Genomic DNA, 12,531 nt, shown 5'->3' on the forward strand with positions numbered 1-12,531 from the left:
GGAACGTCGGGCCCGCAGGCGATATACGGCCTGCGATATCATCTGATGCGACCGCCCGCAGCCACTTTGTCCCTTTTTTGGCTGCGAGTCCTTTAATTCTTCAAAGGTCGTGGATGGCCACTGTGTGTGTGTGAGAGTGAGTGTGGGGGCTGCACTATACTGTGTGTGTGTGTGTCTGCACTATACTGTGTATTATGGGAGCTGTGCCTGCATTATACTGTATTTTGGTGGGGTGCTGCACTATACTGTGTGTTGGGGAGCTGCACTACACTGTGCATTTGTGAGATCTGCACTATACTGTGTACTGGGGGAGCTGCGCCTGCATTATACTGTGTTTTGGTGGGGTGCTGCACTATACTGTGTGTTGTGGAGCTGCACTGTACTGTGTGTTGGGGGAGCTGCACTGTACTGTGCGTGGGGGGGCTGCACTATACTGTGTATTGGGGAGCTGCGCCTGCACTATACTGTGTGTTGGGGGAGCTGCACTGTTCTGTGTGTTGGGGGAGCTGCATCTGTACTATACTGTGTGTTGGGGAGCTTCACTATACTGTGCATTGGGGGAGCTGCACTGTACTATGTGTTGGGGAGCTGCACTGTACTGTGGGAAGGCTGCACTATGCTGTGTGTGGGTGAACTGCACTATGCTGTGTATTGGGGGAGCTGCACCTGCAGTATACTGTGTGTTGGGGGAGCTGCACTGTACTGTGTGTTGGGGGGAGCTGCACTGTACTGTGTGTTGGGGGAGCTGCACTGTACTATGTGTGGTAGGCTACACTATACTGTGTGTGGGGGAGTTGCACTATACTGAGTCTGGGGTGGAGCTGCACTGTACTGTGTGTTGAGGGGAGCTGCACTATACTGTGTGTGGGGGAGCTGCACCTGCACTATACTGTGTGTTGGGGGAGCTGCACTGTACTGTGTGTTGGGGGGAGCTGCACTGTACTATGTGTGGGAGGCTGCACTATACTGTGTATTGGGGGAGCTGCACCTGCACTATACTGTGTGTTGGGGGAGCTGCACTGTACTGTGTGTTGGGGGAGCTGCACTGTACTGTGTGTTGGGGGAGCTGCACTGTACTATGTGTGGTAGGCTACACTATACTGTGTGTGGGGGAGTTGCACTATACTGAGTCTGGGGTGGAGCTGCACTGTACTGTGTGTTGAGGGGAGCTGCACTATACTGTGTGTGGGGGAGCTGCACCTGCACTATACTGTGTGTTGGGGGAGCTGCACTGTACTGTGTGTTGGGGGGAGCTGCACTGTACTGTGTGTTGGGGGGAGCTGCACTTTCTATGTGTGAGGCTGCACTATACTGTGTATTGGGGGAGCTGCACCTGCACTATACTGTGTGTTGGGGGAGCTGCACTGTACTGTGTGTTGGGGGAGCTGCGGAGCTGCACTGTACTGTGTGTTGGGGGAGCTGCACTGTACTGTGTGTTGGGGGAGCTGCACTGTACTGTGCGTGGGGGGGCTGCACTATACTGTATACTTGTTTTTTGTTTGGCTTTTTTACTAGGTTCACTATATGCTAAAACTTATCTGCCGTTATGATTTTCCAGGTCATTATGTGTTCATAGACACCAAACATGTCTTGGTTCTTTTTTAGCTAAGTGGTAAAAAAAATTCCAAACTTTGTTTAGCAAAAAAAAGCGCCATTTTCCGATACCCGTAGCGTCTAGATTTTTCATGATCTTGGGATGGGTGAGGGCTTATTGTTTGCGCGCCGAGCTGACATTTTTAATGATACCATTTTGGTGCAGATACGATCTTTTGATCGCCCATTATTGTATTTTAATGCAGTGTCGTGGTGACCCAAAAAAACGTAATTCTGGCGTTTTGACTTTTTTTCGCTACGCCGTTTAGAGATCAGGTTAATCTTTTTTTTATTGATAGATCGGGCGATTCTGAACTCGGCGATACCAAATGTGTATGTTTGATTTTTTTTATTGTTTTATTTTGAATGGGGCAAAAGGGGGGTGATTTGAACATTTATATTTTTTTTATTTTTTTCATATTTTTAAAAACATTTTTTTTAACTTTTGGAATGCTTCAATAGTCTCCATGGGAGACTAGAAGCTGCCATAACCCGATCGGCTCTGCTACATAGAGGCAATGATCAGATTACCTCTGCGTAGTAGAATTACTCACTTGCTATGAGCGCGATGGCTGGAAGCGCGAGTTAAATGCCACTGTCAGAGTTTGACAGCGGCATTTAATGGGTTAATATTCCAGGCACATGTCAGCTGTTCAAAACAGGTGACATGTGCTGGGAAAGATGTCGGCTCACTGCCGGAGATCACATCAAAGGGAGAGAATCAGCATAAATTTCTGCCCAACGCCGGAAAGGGGTTAAAGAAACACTCCTTCTCATATCACAGATTTTATCCTTTTAATATATTGCAATCATATTATATGGCACTTTGTACTTACAATTGCTCATTTTGCCCTAAAAACTTTGCGTTCTGTTTCACAGGAGTCCAGTGTATATTTAGAAGTGTGGTTCAGGTCTTTTTTCTACAGTTTTAGTCTAGCTGTAAGGCCAAGTACACTATATGCTCCATGGCCCATTTAAAAACCTGTGAAGAATAGATACTTCACTTGATTTTAGCCAAAAGGCCAATAACAATAAGAATCACTTAGAGAAGTCAGTTATCTGTTGATTATTCTATGGAGAGCAAAGCAAGGCAGCAATACATTATGGACCTTTCATACAAATTCTTTAACACTTCTATGTTTAGTTAACTAATATTTTGTAAAACGTGAACACCTAACAGGGAATCTTAAGGGCCTTTTACACATAGCAATATCGCTAAAGCGTCACCGATTTTGTGACGCAACAGCGATATCGGTAGCGATATCGCTACATGTGGCACTTACCTCCGACCGGACTCCGTTGACTATCGTTGATCGCGCAAGATCGTCCTGGTCCGTTTCTCGTCGTCGGCTTCCTGCTGGCACCGACGAGTGACTCCTTGGACGCGGGAGGAAGTCATCATCAGAGCTGCCGTCTGACAGGTAAGTAACAACCGCCGACCGCTGCTGCAACACTGCAGAGATCTGACTGTTTGGCAGCTCACTAGTGACTACTGTAGTTAGCGATGCACCAGCGATCCTGACCGGGTCGTATCGTTGTCAGGATCGCTGGTGTATCGGTAAATGTAACGGGACCTTTATACTATAACTGCTTACTTCCCATCTGTCTTATCTAATAGTTTGATTGAATTAATGCTATTATTAATTGCTATCATGGATCCGATCCAGATGAGCTATGAAAAATGCAAGAACGTAAAAGGGTCTTATCTAACGTAAATAATTGTTACAAAAGAATTAGAACTGCTCACCTAATACAGTTGTGTGAGACACAACAACTATAAAGCTTGGAATCCAGATGCTGCATCTTCCTGGGGATTTGTCAGAAACAGATGTCGGGAAATTAAGTTTTTCTGCTTTCTCTGGAGTCAGGGGAAACCAGAAGTAAGGATAAAAATGGAGGTTTATTTGTCTGCACGTTTCAGAGTGCGCCAACTCCTTCCTCAAGGCAACCATACATAACCTGTCTACACGTTTTAGAGTCCACCGACTGTATTGTGTCCTGAGGAAGGAGTTGATGGACTCTGAAACGCGCAGACAAATAAACCTATTTTTATCCTTACTTCCGGTTTGTTGTGACTCCAGAGAAAGCACAACAACTTCCTTTCCCAACATCTATTTTCTGATGGATTTAGAGGAGTCAATTTTGAGGTTTGCACTATTTCAGCTGCCAGAGTATTTTTGTCATTAAAAGTAACAAAAACAGGATCTCACTCTTTACTACCAATGACAATCTAATTTAATTTTTTAAACTGCAGAATATAAAAAAACCTAGCCACTGACTTTATCATGAGAACCCGCATTAACATATTAGATCAGAACATACCTCTGACAAACAGCTCAGTGGAGCACTTCTCATCTCCGGCACACACTTGGTACGCCGCATCATCAGCTAATGTGCAGTTGTTGATAAATAATATCCTTTGATTTCCCTTATGCTCAAATATGTATCTGAAAGAAATATTTTGCGACCATTTATACAGAATTAAATATATTCATATATGAATACAATTATAAAAGATATATTCCAGGTTGATATGGCAACCTGGAATTGAAAGCTCCTTTGTTTGTTTTGTAGAAGGGTCTCAAACAATATATGCTACACTTATAATCATGAAATAATCTATTTTATCTGCCACTATGTGGAATGGCTAAATTAAATGTTTATCCTATTGCTTGAAGCTTCTCTTGTTCTATCAGAATCATTTTGTACATCCAACATTACCATAAAATGTAATGAGTTTCTTTCTTTAAGAAATTAAACTCTCTACTTACTTGGCACTTGGACGGATTTCCTGACCATTTTTATACCACTTGAGTTCAACTGTTGGATCAGCGAGTTCAACAACAAACCTCACTCGTCCTCCTTTGTCAATCTGATAAGCAGGGTCTAATATCTTGGCAAATGCTTAAGGCACAGAATAAATCAATAGAAAACAAAATAAAATATTTTGTCAGTACACAGATACTATATTATATACTGAAATAAAACAGAAAACATGGATTTTGTGAAATGAACATGAAATTGATGTATCAAGTGTTTAGTACATTTAACCCCTTAACATTAACATTAACCTCTTAACCCAACATTGGACGCCTCCTCCTGTTTGGTGCGGGCGCCGGGGCTGAGCCTGCACCTCTAACTGCCGTGGGTGGAATTGTGATCCACCCACGGCTATTAATATGCTAAATGCCGCTGTCAAACTTATTACTACTCCTCTCACTGTTGATTTTATCACACCAAGCTGCTTGCCTATTGCAGATTCAGTCTTCCCAGCCCGGTGCAGGGCTACAATTTTGTTTCTAGTGTCCTTCAACAGCTCTTTGGTCTTCACCATAGTGGAGTTTGGAGTGTGACTGTTTGAGGTTGTGGACAGGTGTCTTTTATACTGATAACAAGTTCAAACAGGTGCCATTACTACAGGTAATGAGTGGAGGACAGAGGAGCCTCTTAAAGAAGAAGTTACAGGTCTGTGAGAGCCAGAATTCTGGCATGTTTTTAGGTGACCAAATACTTATTTTCCACCATAAATTGAAAAATAAATCTTTCCAAATCAGACAAGGTGATTTTCTGGATATGTTTTCTCATTTTGACTCTCATAGTTGTGGTCTACCTATGATGTCAATTATAGGCCTCTCTCTTCTTTTTAGGTGGCAATGTTTTCGCTCAAGAGCAAGTGAGCCTTTTTTAAATAGAGACAGTCCAGTGTGTACCAAACTGACAGGTTCATATTGAACTCCAAGCCCTTTGACTCTTTACTACTCAACCACCAAAGAAGACATACAGCTGTTATTGACAGCTCCTGCTAGTGAGTCAGCTACTCCCTATCAACATAGCAATAGTTTATCTTCCTGTAGACAGGGTGGGACTACTGGTGTCATGCTGATTGACAGCCGGCTTCGGCTGCTAAATTGGGGGGGAAGTCGGCTGTCAATCAGCATGACACCGGAGTACAACAGGCAGGTAGGTTCCTCTGTTAGCAAATGCATGTCTTTTTTTAAAGTCTCGGATATCCCATTTAAGTGAATTTAAGTGATGTCCTGTCCCTACTAACTCCAGATACACAATATGCATAAAATTGAAAGAAAGCATAAAATTCTGAAAAACATGGAACTAAAAGCTAAAAATGCCATATCAGTGTATAAAATGAGTTTGTCAGTAAGGCTCCATGCGAGTACAAGAGCCCTTCTGTGGTGCTTGCGTCTCTTTCGTTACACAGGTAAATAAATGTAACTTGCAAATTAAATTGAACCTGTCAGTAGGTTTTTGGTACAGTATGTAATCTGAGATCTCTATGGTGTAAGGGCAAAGAGTCTGTTTCCAGTGATTTCCCTTACTGGACTGCTTGGTGCAGTTTTGATAAAATCCCTATTTTCCCTGAAGTAGCTGTAGCAGTGGTCAGAATGCTGATCCCCATTTCACCCCTCCCACACCACTGATTGTCAGCTTCCTATGTACACTGTGCATGGTCAGTAAACTGCCAATCAGTGGTGGGGGGTGTGGTTACACAGATTAGCTGGACTGGCCTGCACAGGACACCTAGTCTTGCAGTGATAATCTCTGGCTGAAAAAACACTGATTGTATTTAAAACTACAGCAAGCTGCTGAGGAAGTGACAAATCCCTGAAATCAGGCTCTATGCCCCTACATTACCCTGTTTTCAGATTAAATAGCAAAAAAAAACTGCTGACAGATTCCATTTAAGCCATTTAAGATTAGCAAGTGGCAATAAAAAAGCCAGGCACAACCATTGTTAATTATTGCCTGCTACTTTGCTTATCAGGCACCTAAACATTTTACACAATACTTATCACATAATTAGTCATTCTTATACAAACTATCCAGGTTACCTGCACTCTTCTTCTCTTCCCGACGCATGCGTTTTAGTCTCTTTAGCATGCCCCTTAGGTCAGTGATTCCATACTGAAAAGCAATCTTCTCATACTCATTGGGACTTGCATTTTTCAGGATCTCCCACACATCTATCTCTGGACCTTCTTCAGGTTTAACTTCTCTAACATCAAGAATAAAATGTGCATGCAACATGTTGAGAGATATGTCAAAGTTGGGAGAAAAAAATGTTTAATGGCAAATAACAGTATAAAAAATGCAGCAGCTGCTTGTCAAAATGGTACTCGGAGGCGTCACAGATGTGTCCTGTTCATTAAAAGTGCATTACCACTGAAAAATAATTGTGAATGAGCATTCTTAAAGGTTTAACGTTCGGCCGTTGTACTGGTTGGTCTGTGTAAATGGACCCTTAGTAACCAATATTTTTTTACATCATGTTAATGAAGAAACCCTTAACAAAGAATTTCCACATTTTTGTTTCTTAATTTTGGTATATTAAGTAACATGGTATAGAAGATAAAGAAGTTTAAAATAAATTGTTACCCAATTTGAACAAATAATCATTTAATGTATGTAGAAAAATTTAATATACTAAAACCCATCTATAATTTATTGCCTACTTTGCATCATTTTAATTGCAGATCTAAAGAAATAACATACATTTAAAGAGCAGTATGTAAATAGATATACATATCACATATACTGATTGCATTTGTGAATAGGATAAAGCTTTCTTACAGTGCAACATTAATTTTAATTAGAGAACCTCTGAATATTAATCATAAGTTAAAGTCTAGGTTTACAATAATCACTTTGGCCCCGATTCATCATTTGAGTATTGTTTAAAGTCACTTTCCTTTTTATGTTTTGCGGCATTAGTTACCCTTTTTGGTGCCAGATTTAGCAAAATGAAGCACGCCATTCAAGAAATTGGCACAAAATAAAAAAAAAAAGTGCTTTGTTTCCGTCTTGAGACGCTTTTGTGACTTTTTCACGTTGGCGCTAAAAGTCAGAAAAAAAATAGCAAAGAAATTGACATACTCAAAAATACATAAAAGTTGTGCAATTTTTTTTTTTAAAGTCACAATTGATAAATCAGGCTAAACTATCGATAGACTCTATCCATAAAGCAGAAAACAAAGACAAAAAACAGGTAAGTACATATAAAATAGACTTTAAAAAGGCGCAAATATAATAATGAATTGGGTTCATGGAAAAAAAAAAAAAAGGTGCAAAACACAGAAACCTTGTCAAAAAACAGGCCCAAATGCAATGATGAATCAGGGGCATTGTATTTTAATGTCAGTATCACATGGCCCTTATAGTATTGAATGGTACTGTATTATAGAGGTATGTTCCAGTCTAGTCATGCCTCGGAGCAATATCATAACTTGAAGCTCATGGACCCTAATTTAAAGCTCTAACGGGCCCCCAATTATTACAAGTCTTTAACAGCATTAGTCTTTTTATGTAGACCAAAGGGAGGTTTTGGGCCCCACACAGGGCCGGCCCAAGAGATTACGGCGCCCTAGGCGAAACTATTTTGTTGCGCCCCTACTATTCTTGGCAGTAGATGAAAACTTGGGATATAAATTTAGGAGCAAAATAAACCACAACAACAATGATTAATTAACTCTCTCCTAACTCTTTAATCTTCTGAGAAGTTGTATAGGACAAATATATACAAAGTAATCAATAACACAAAACAAAAACGACCATAGGTAATTAAAATTTTGGTTTCCTTGCCTTTTTTTTTTTTAAAAGGATGACACTAAGTCACCGAGATTAATTTGTTTAGCAACTTCAGATTCTATCGAAATTGTTGCCAACCCAACCAACCTCTCTTGCGTCATATTTGCCCTTAAATATGTACACTTTTCTTTCCATCCCTATAACTTTTTGCCTTTTGAAAAGATTTTTTATAATTTTTTCTATTTTTTCTCTGTGGCCCCTTTGGGTCGGCGCCCTAGGCAGCCGCCTAGTTCGCCTATACGTTCGGGCCGGCCCTGGCCCCATAGGCTCCACTGATCGGGTGCAATTGCAACCCCTCAATCTATTGTAGTTACTCCCTTGCTCAGAGGTACAATAGCTCCATCACACAATGACTAACGGAATATCGCTCTCTATGTGCTGCCATGTATTACTTTCATGAACCATGAGATTATTGAGATTTTGTAAATCTAGAAAGAGGTACAGTATAGCCTCATAGACTATGACTGCCGCTTTCCAGTTCTGTACAATTTGAAGGTTGCATGGAGGCGTGATACAACAGTGTTTGACCCTTTACCTTTCTTGATACATCAGTTATGGTAAAAATGTAGAATTTATAGGCACACACATTTATAAGCACACACATTTATAGGCACACTCGTGTGTATTAATACGCAGAAATGATTAAAGAGGGTTCATTATGTTACGCATGCAATTTCATGCATTTTAGATGCATCTCAGGAACCTTATATTGTCATCTTATTAACTTTAATTACATTCTAGAAAGGGAATTAGGAAAGGGACAACTGCGGACTGTAATAGGTGGTAGGTAACAGCTGCCACTGGGAACTGCATGACTTGGTTCCTCACCTACGTTTCAGGAGACCACTAAAGTCAAGTTCTCCTGCATCTTCTTGTCCTTCACCACTGTTATCAATATAAACATATCAATATTGGAATAATCACAACACTCAGCAATAACATATGATCACACAGAGATGGCAGCATAAAAGTTGTGTCCCATCTCTGTTGCTTGTGAAAGGCAAGCACAATATGGCTTATTCATCAAAACAGTGCAAGCAGAAGACATGTTTTAATCCATAGCAAACAGACAGATATTATCTTTCTAGATAACATATCCCACTCTGTTGCAAAACATGTTTTCTCTTTGCTCTAAGTAAATAAGCTCTTCTATATTGTAGCTATTCAACTCACAAGACTGGTTACATAGATTTTGCATGTCGAAATGTTCCTCCCCCATTTGTGGTGCAAATATTGGGGGAAGTCACCTTTAACAATGAAAAACAGCAACATTTTCAGCTACACATGAGTTTTTCATTGTCAGTGCAACGTGCTATTAAAAAAGATTGGAAAGAGCATACTGTAAAGTTTTCATTTGACACCAGATTGGAACATCTGGGGAAAAGCAGGCAAAGTAAGAAAATACATTTTTCTAGTATTTGTTCTCCTTCTTTACATGTGTTTAAAGCAACTCTAAGGGCCCCGTCACACATAGCGATCTCACTAGCGAGATCGCTGCTGAGTCACAAGTTTTGTGACGCAACAGCAATCTCACCAGCGAGATCGCTGTGTGTGACAGCGATCAGCGAGCGGCCCCCCTGCCGGTATCGCTGATCGCTGCAAGAAACCTCTGGACATTTTTTTCGTCGCTGATCTCCCGCTGGCCAGCACGCATCGCTGCGTGTGACAGGCAGGAGACCAGCGATTAGCTGGTAACTAACGTACACATCGGGTATCCAAGGGACGCGCGTCCCTTGGATACCCGATGTGTACGTTAGTTACCAGCGAGTTACAGGTGCTGCCGCCTCACGCTGGGCACCAGGAGCCCGCGGAGTGTGTACCTGCCTCTGCTGCTGCACGCTGGGGACCAGGAGGCAGCAGGGCGCCGCCAGGAAAGGCTGGGGATGCAGGTGCACCCTCTGCTGGTGGAGGACTGGAACAGCAGGCACACTTGTCCGCTGCTCCCGGACTCGCTCCTCACCTCGGCGTGCTGATCGCTGGTGAAGCTGTCTGTGTGACAGCTCACCAACGATCACATAGCAACTTACCAGCGATCCTGACACATTGATATCGTTGTCGGGATCGCTGGTAAGTCGCTATGTGTGACTCCAGCTTAAGTTTTGTTGAGTTTATTCACAACAGGGTAGAGCCCATTAAAATTGGGTCTGCAGTGTGAGCTCCATAGTATGGAAAGTAGTGATGAGCGAGAATACTCATTGCTCAGGTTTTCCCGAGCGTGCTCTGGTGATCTCCGAGTATTTTGGTGTGCTAGATTTAGTGTATGTCGACACAGCTGCATGATTTGCGGCTGCTAGACAGCCTGAATACATGTGGGAATTCCCTAAAAAACAGGCAATTCCCACATGTATCCAGCCTGTCCAGCAGTCACAAATCATGCAGCTGCGTCAACAAACACTAAATCTCCAAGCACACCAAAATACTCGGAGATCACCAGAGCATGCTCGGAAAAACCAGAGCAACAAGTATACTCGCTCATCACTAATGGAAACTCATAGGTGAGTGGAAGTTTTTTGTTTCTGGTGGTTTGTTTCTGATGACTTTCACTCTTGATTTATTCTTAGAATTATTTTTATATTTCAATAATTATTTTCTAGGCTTTTTAGGCATTATTTGATATTGATTGAATTTTTTTTCCATGTAAATAAGATCTATTTATATTTCTTGCGTCCAGAAACGGAATGTATTTGGGAACCTAGAGATCCTATTCAAACCCTTCTTTTCGGATATGGCATTTTAAATTTTAAGGACTTAACAGACCAGCACAATAATTTACCTTCTTTTGAAAGCAGATCGGATGTCTAAAGCTTGAGATGAATCAGAAGAAGCTAAGTGGAAAAAAAAGCTTATTTATCTCTGAAATGCTAAATATCATATAATCATTAGTGAACATGGCTGTTGACTGGAGCGGAACAACTCTCACGAAACCCAAGAACTCATGGATTTTGAGCTATTACGACTAATGATGAGTGAACGTGCTTGAATAAGGTGTTTTCCGAGCTCAGCCATGAGCATGACATGTAGCCACAGAGACTCAAACATATTATTCGAGCATGCCAAAGATACTCCATTAATGCACCAGCATGCTCGGATAACATCTTATCATCACTAATTACGACCAAAAAGTTCTCATGGCAAAAGATAATAGGCAGTCAGCTAACCAAAGTATTTAAATGTGTAATGTGACATGTTCATAGATTTCTACTTTTAAATTGTATATAATCTTAAAGGGATTGCCTGGGAGAAGACAATATTCACCTGCCCAATAAATGAATAAAGGATAATCTTTTGGGATAGATTATCCTTTATTCATTTATTGGGCAGGTGAATATTGTCTTCTCCCAGGCAATCCCTTTAAGATTATATACAATTTAAAAGTACAAAAAGAACATGTCTTGTAAATTGCTTGACTATTACTAAGAGATAACAATTCTTTATGTACATTTTTTGTTTTATATATTTTTGCATCCATATACATCTGACAGATGGCTACAATATTATGTGAACCTAGCCATAACCGTGTTACTACTTACCAATAACTTCAAGATCAAACGAGCAGCTGTCAAATTTATCTTTATAAGTCACTTCACATCTGTAGTTCCCAGCATAGTTCTCTTTTGCTTTTATGATTTGCATTTCAAATGTGTATGTCTGAAAAGAACATGTTCATTGGTTCATGATGAGTTTATGGAAAGACATAAGTCAATGCAAATAATTTTTCTATACATTCGCTATATATATATATTTTTTTTAAATATGTGGATATAGACTAATTGGTGTATCCAGGAACAACTATAATTCCTTTGTAGTGGCCTGTAATATCTAAGAATATGTTCACTACGAATGAAAATTAATGATTTCCATATTTTCTTGGCTGCTTTACCTTGTGAGTATTGTTCTGGGATTGGTATTTTTCTTTACAGTACATTTCTTATTATATAGTGAAATGTATGTGTTATATATTGTTGAACCCTTGTTTAGCTTCTTTTTTTTTTAGATATTTGGGGGCTGAAAGTTTTAATTGTATTCATAAAGAACAGTTCTCCTTTTGTTAATACATCATAATAAGCGCAGAATAAGTCAATTAAGTGGTTAAACTAGAGATTGTTTCAACAATAAAAAGTCACTATGAAATTTGCCCCCCTCCACTTGTTCCTCACTCAACAATTAACTGGCGCTTTACAGGAGGCCTGACTCACAGATTAAGAAGCATAGGTCTAGCCCACTGAGAATCTTGGTACGGGATGGGGTGACACACATGATAGCTGGGAAACTCGTGGCCCAATAGAGTAGAGATGGGGGAAAAAATCTGGGAAACAATAGGAGCTGGGAAGGTAGTAC

General features: G+C 40.7%; 1 protein-coding gene across 5 annotated transcripts in view; it reads right to left on the reverse strand.

The window, feature by feature from the left end:
- MYBPC1 (myosin binding protein C1) overlaps positions 1-12,531 on the reverse strand; it is a 221,529-nt gene that overhangs the window by 98,041 nt on the left and 110,957 nt on the right. For all 5 annotated transcript variants that reach the window (XM_073545016.1, XM_073545014.1, XM_073545011.1 and 2 more), the window contains 6 exons: positions 11,724-11,841; positions 10,967-11,018; positions 9,022-9,078; positions 6,441-6,604; positions 4,365-4,497; positions 3,916-4,040 (listed from right to left, as the gene is read on the reverse strand). In XM_073545016.1, coding sequence (XP_073401117.1) covers positions 3,916-4,040; positions 4,365-4,497; positions 6,441-6,604; positions 9,022-9,078; positions 10,967-11,018; positions 11,724-11,841 — 649 coding nt within the window. The remainder of the gene's footprint in view (positions 1-3,915; positions 4,041-4,364; positions 4,498-6,440; positions 6,605-9,021; positions 9,079-10,966; positions 11,019-11,723; positions 11,842-12,531) is intronic.

This window comes from Dendrobates tinctorius, unplaced genomic scaffold (genome assembly GCF_039654945.1).
Source record: "Dendrobates tinctorius isolate UK_male_01 unplaced genomic scaffold, ASM3965494v1 ptg000139l, whole genome shotgun sequence".
Taxonomy (NCBI): Eukaryota; Metazoa; Chordata; class Amphibia; order Anura; family Dendrobatidae; genus Dendrobates; species Dendrobates tinctorius.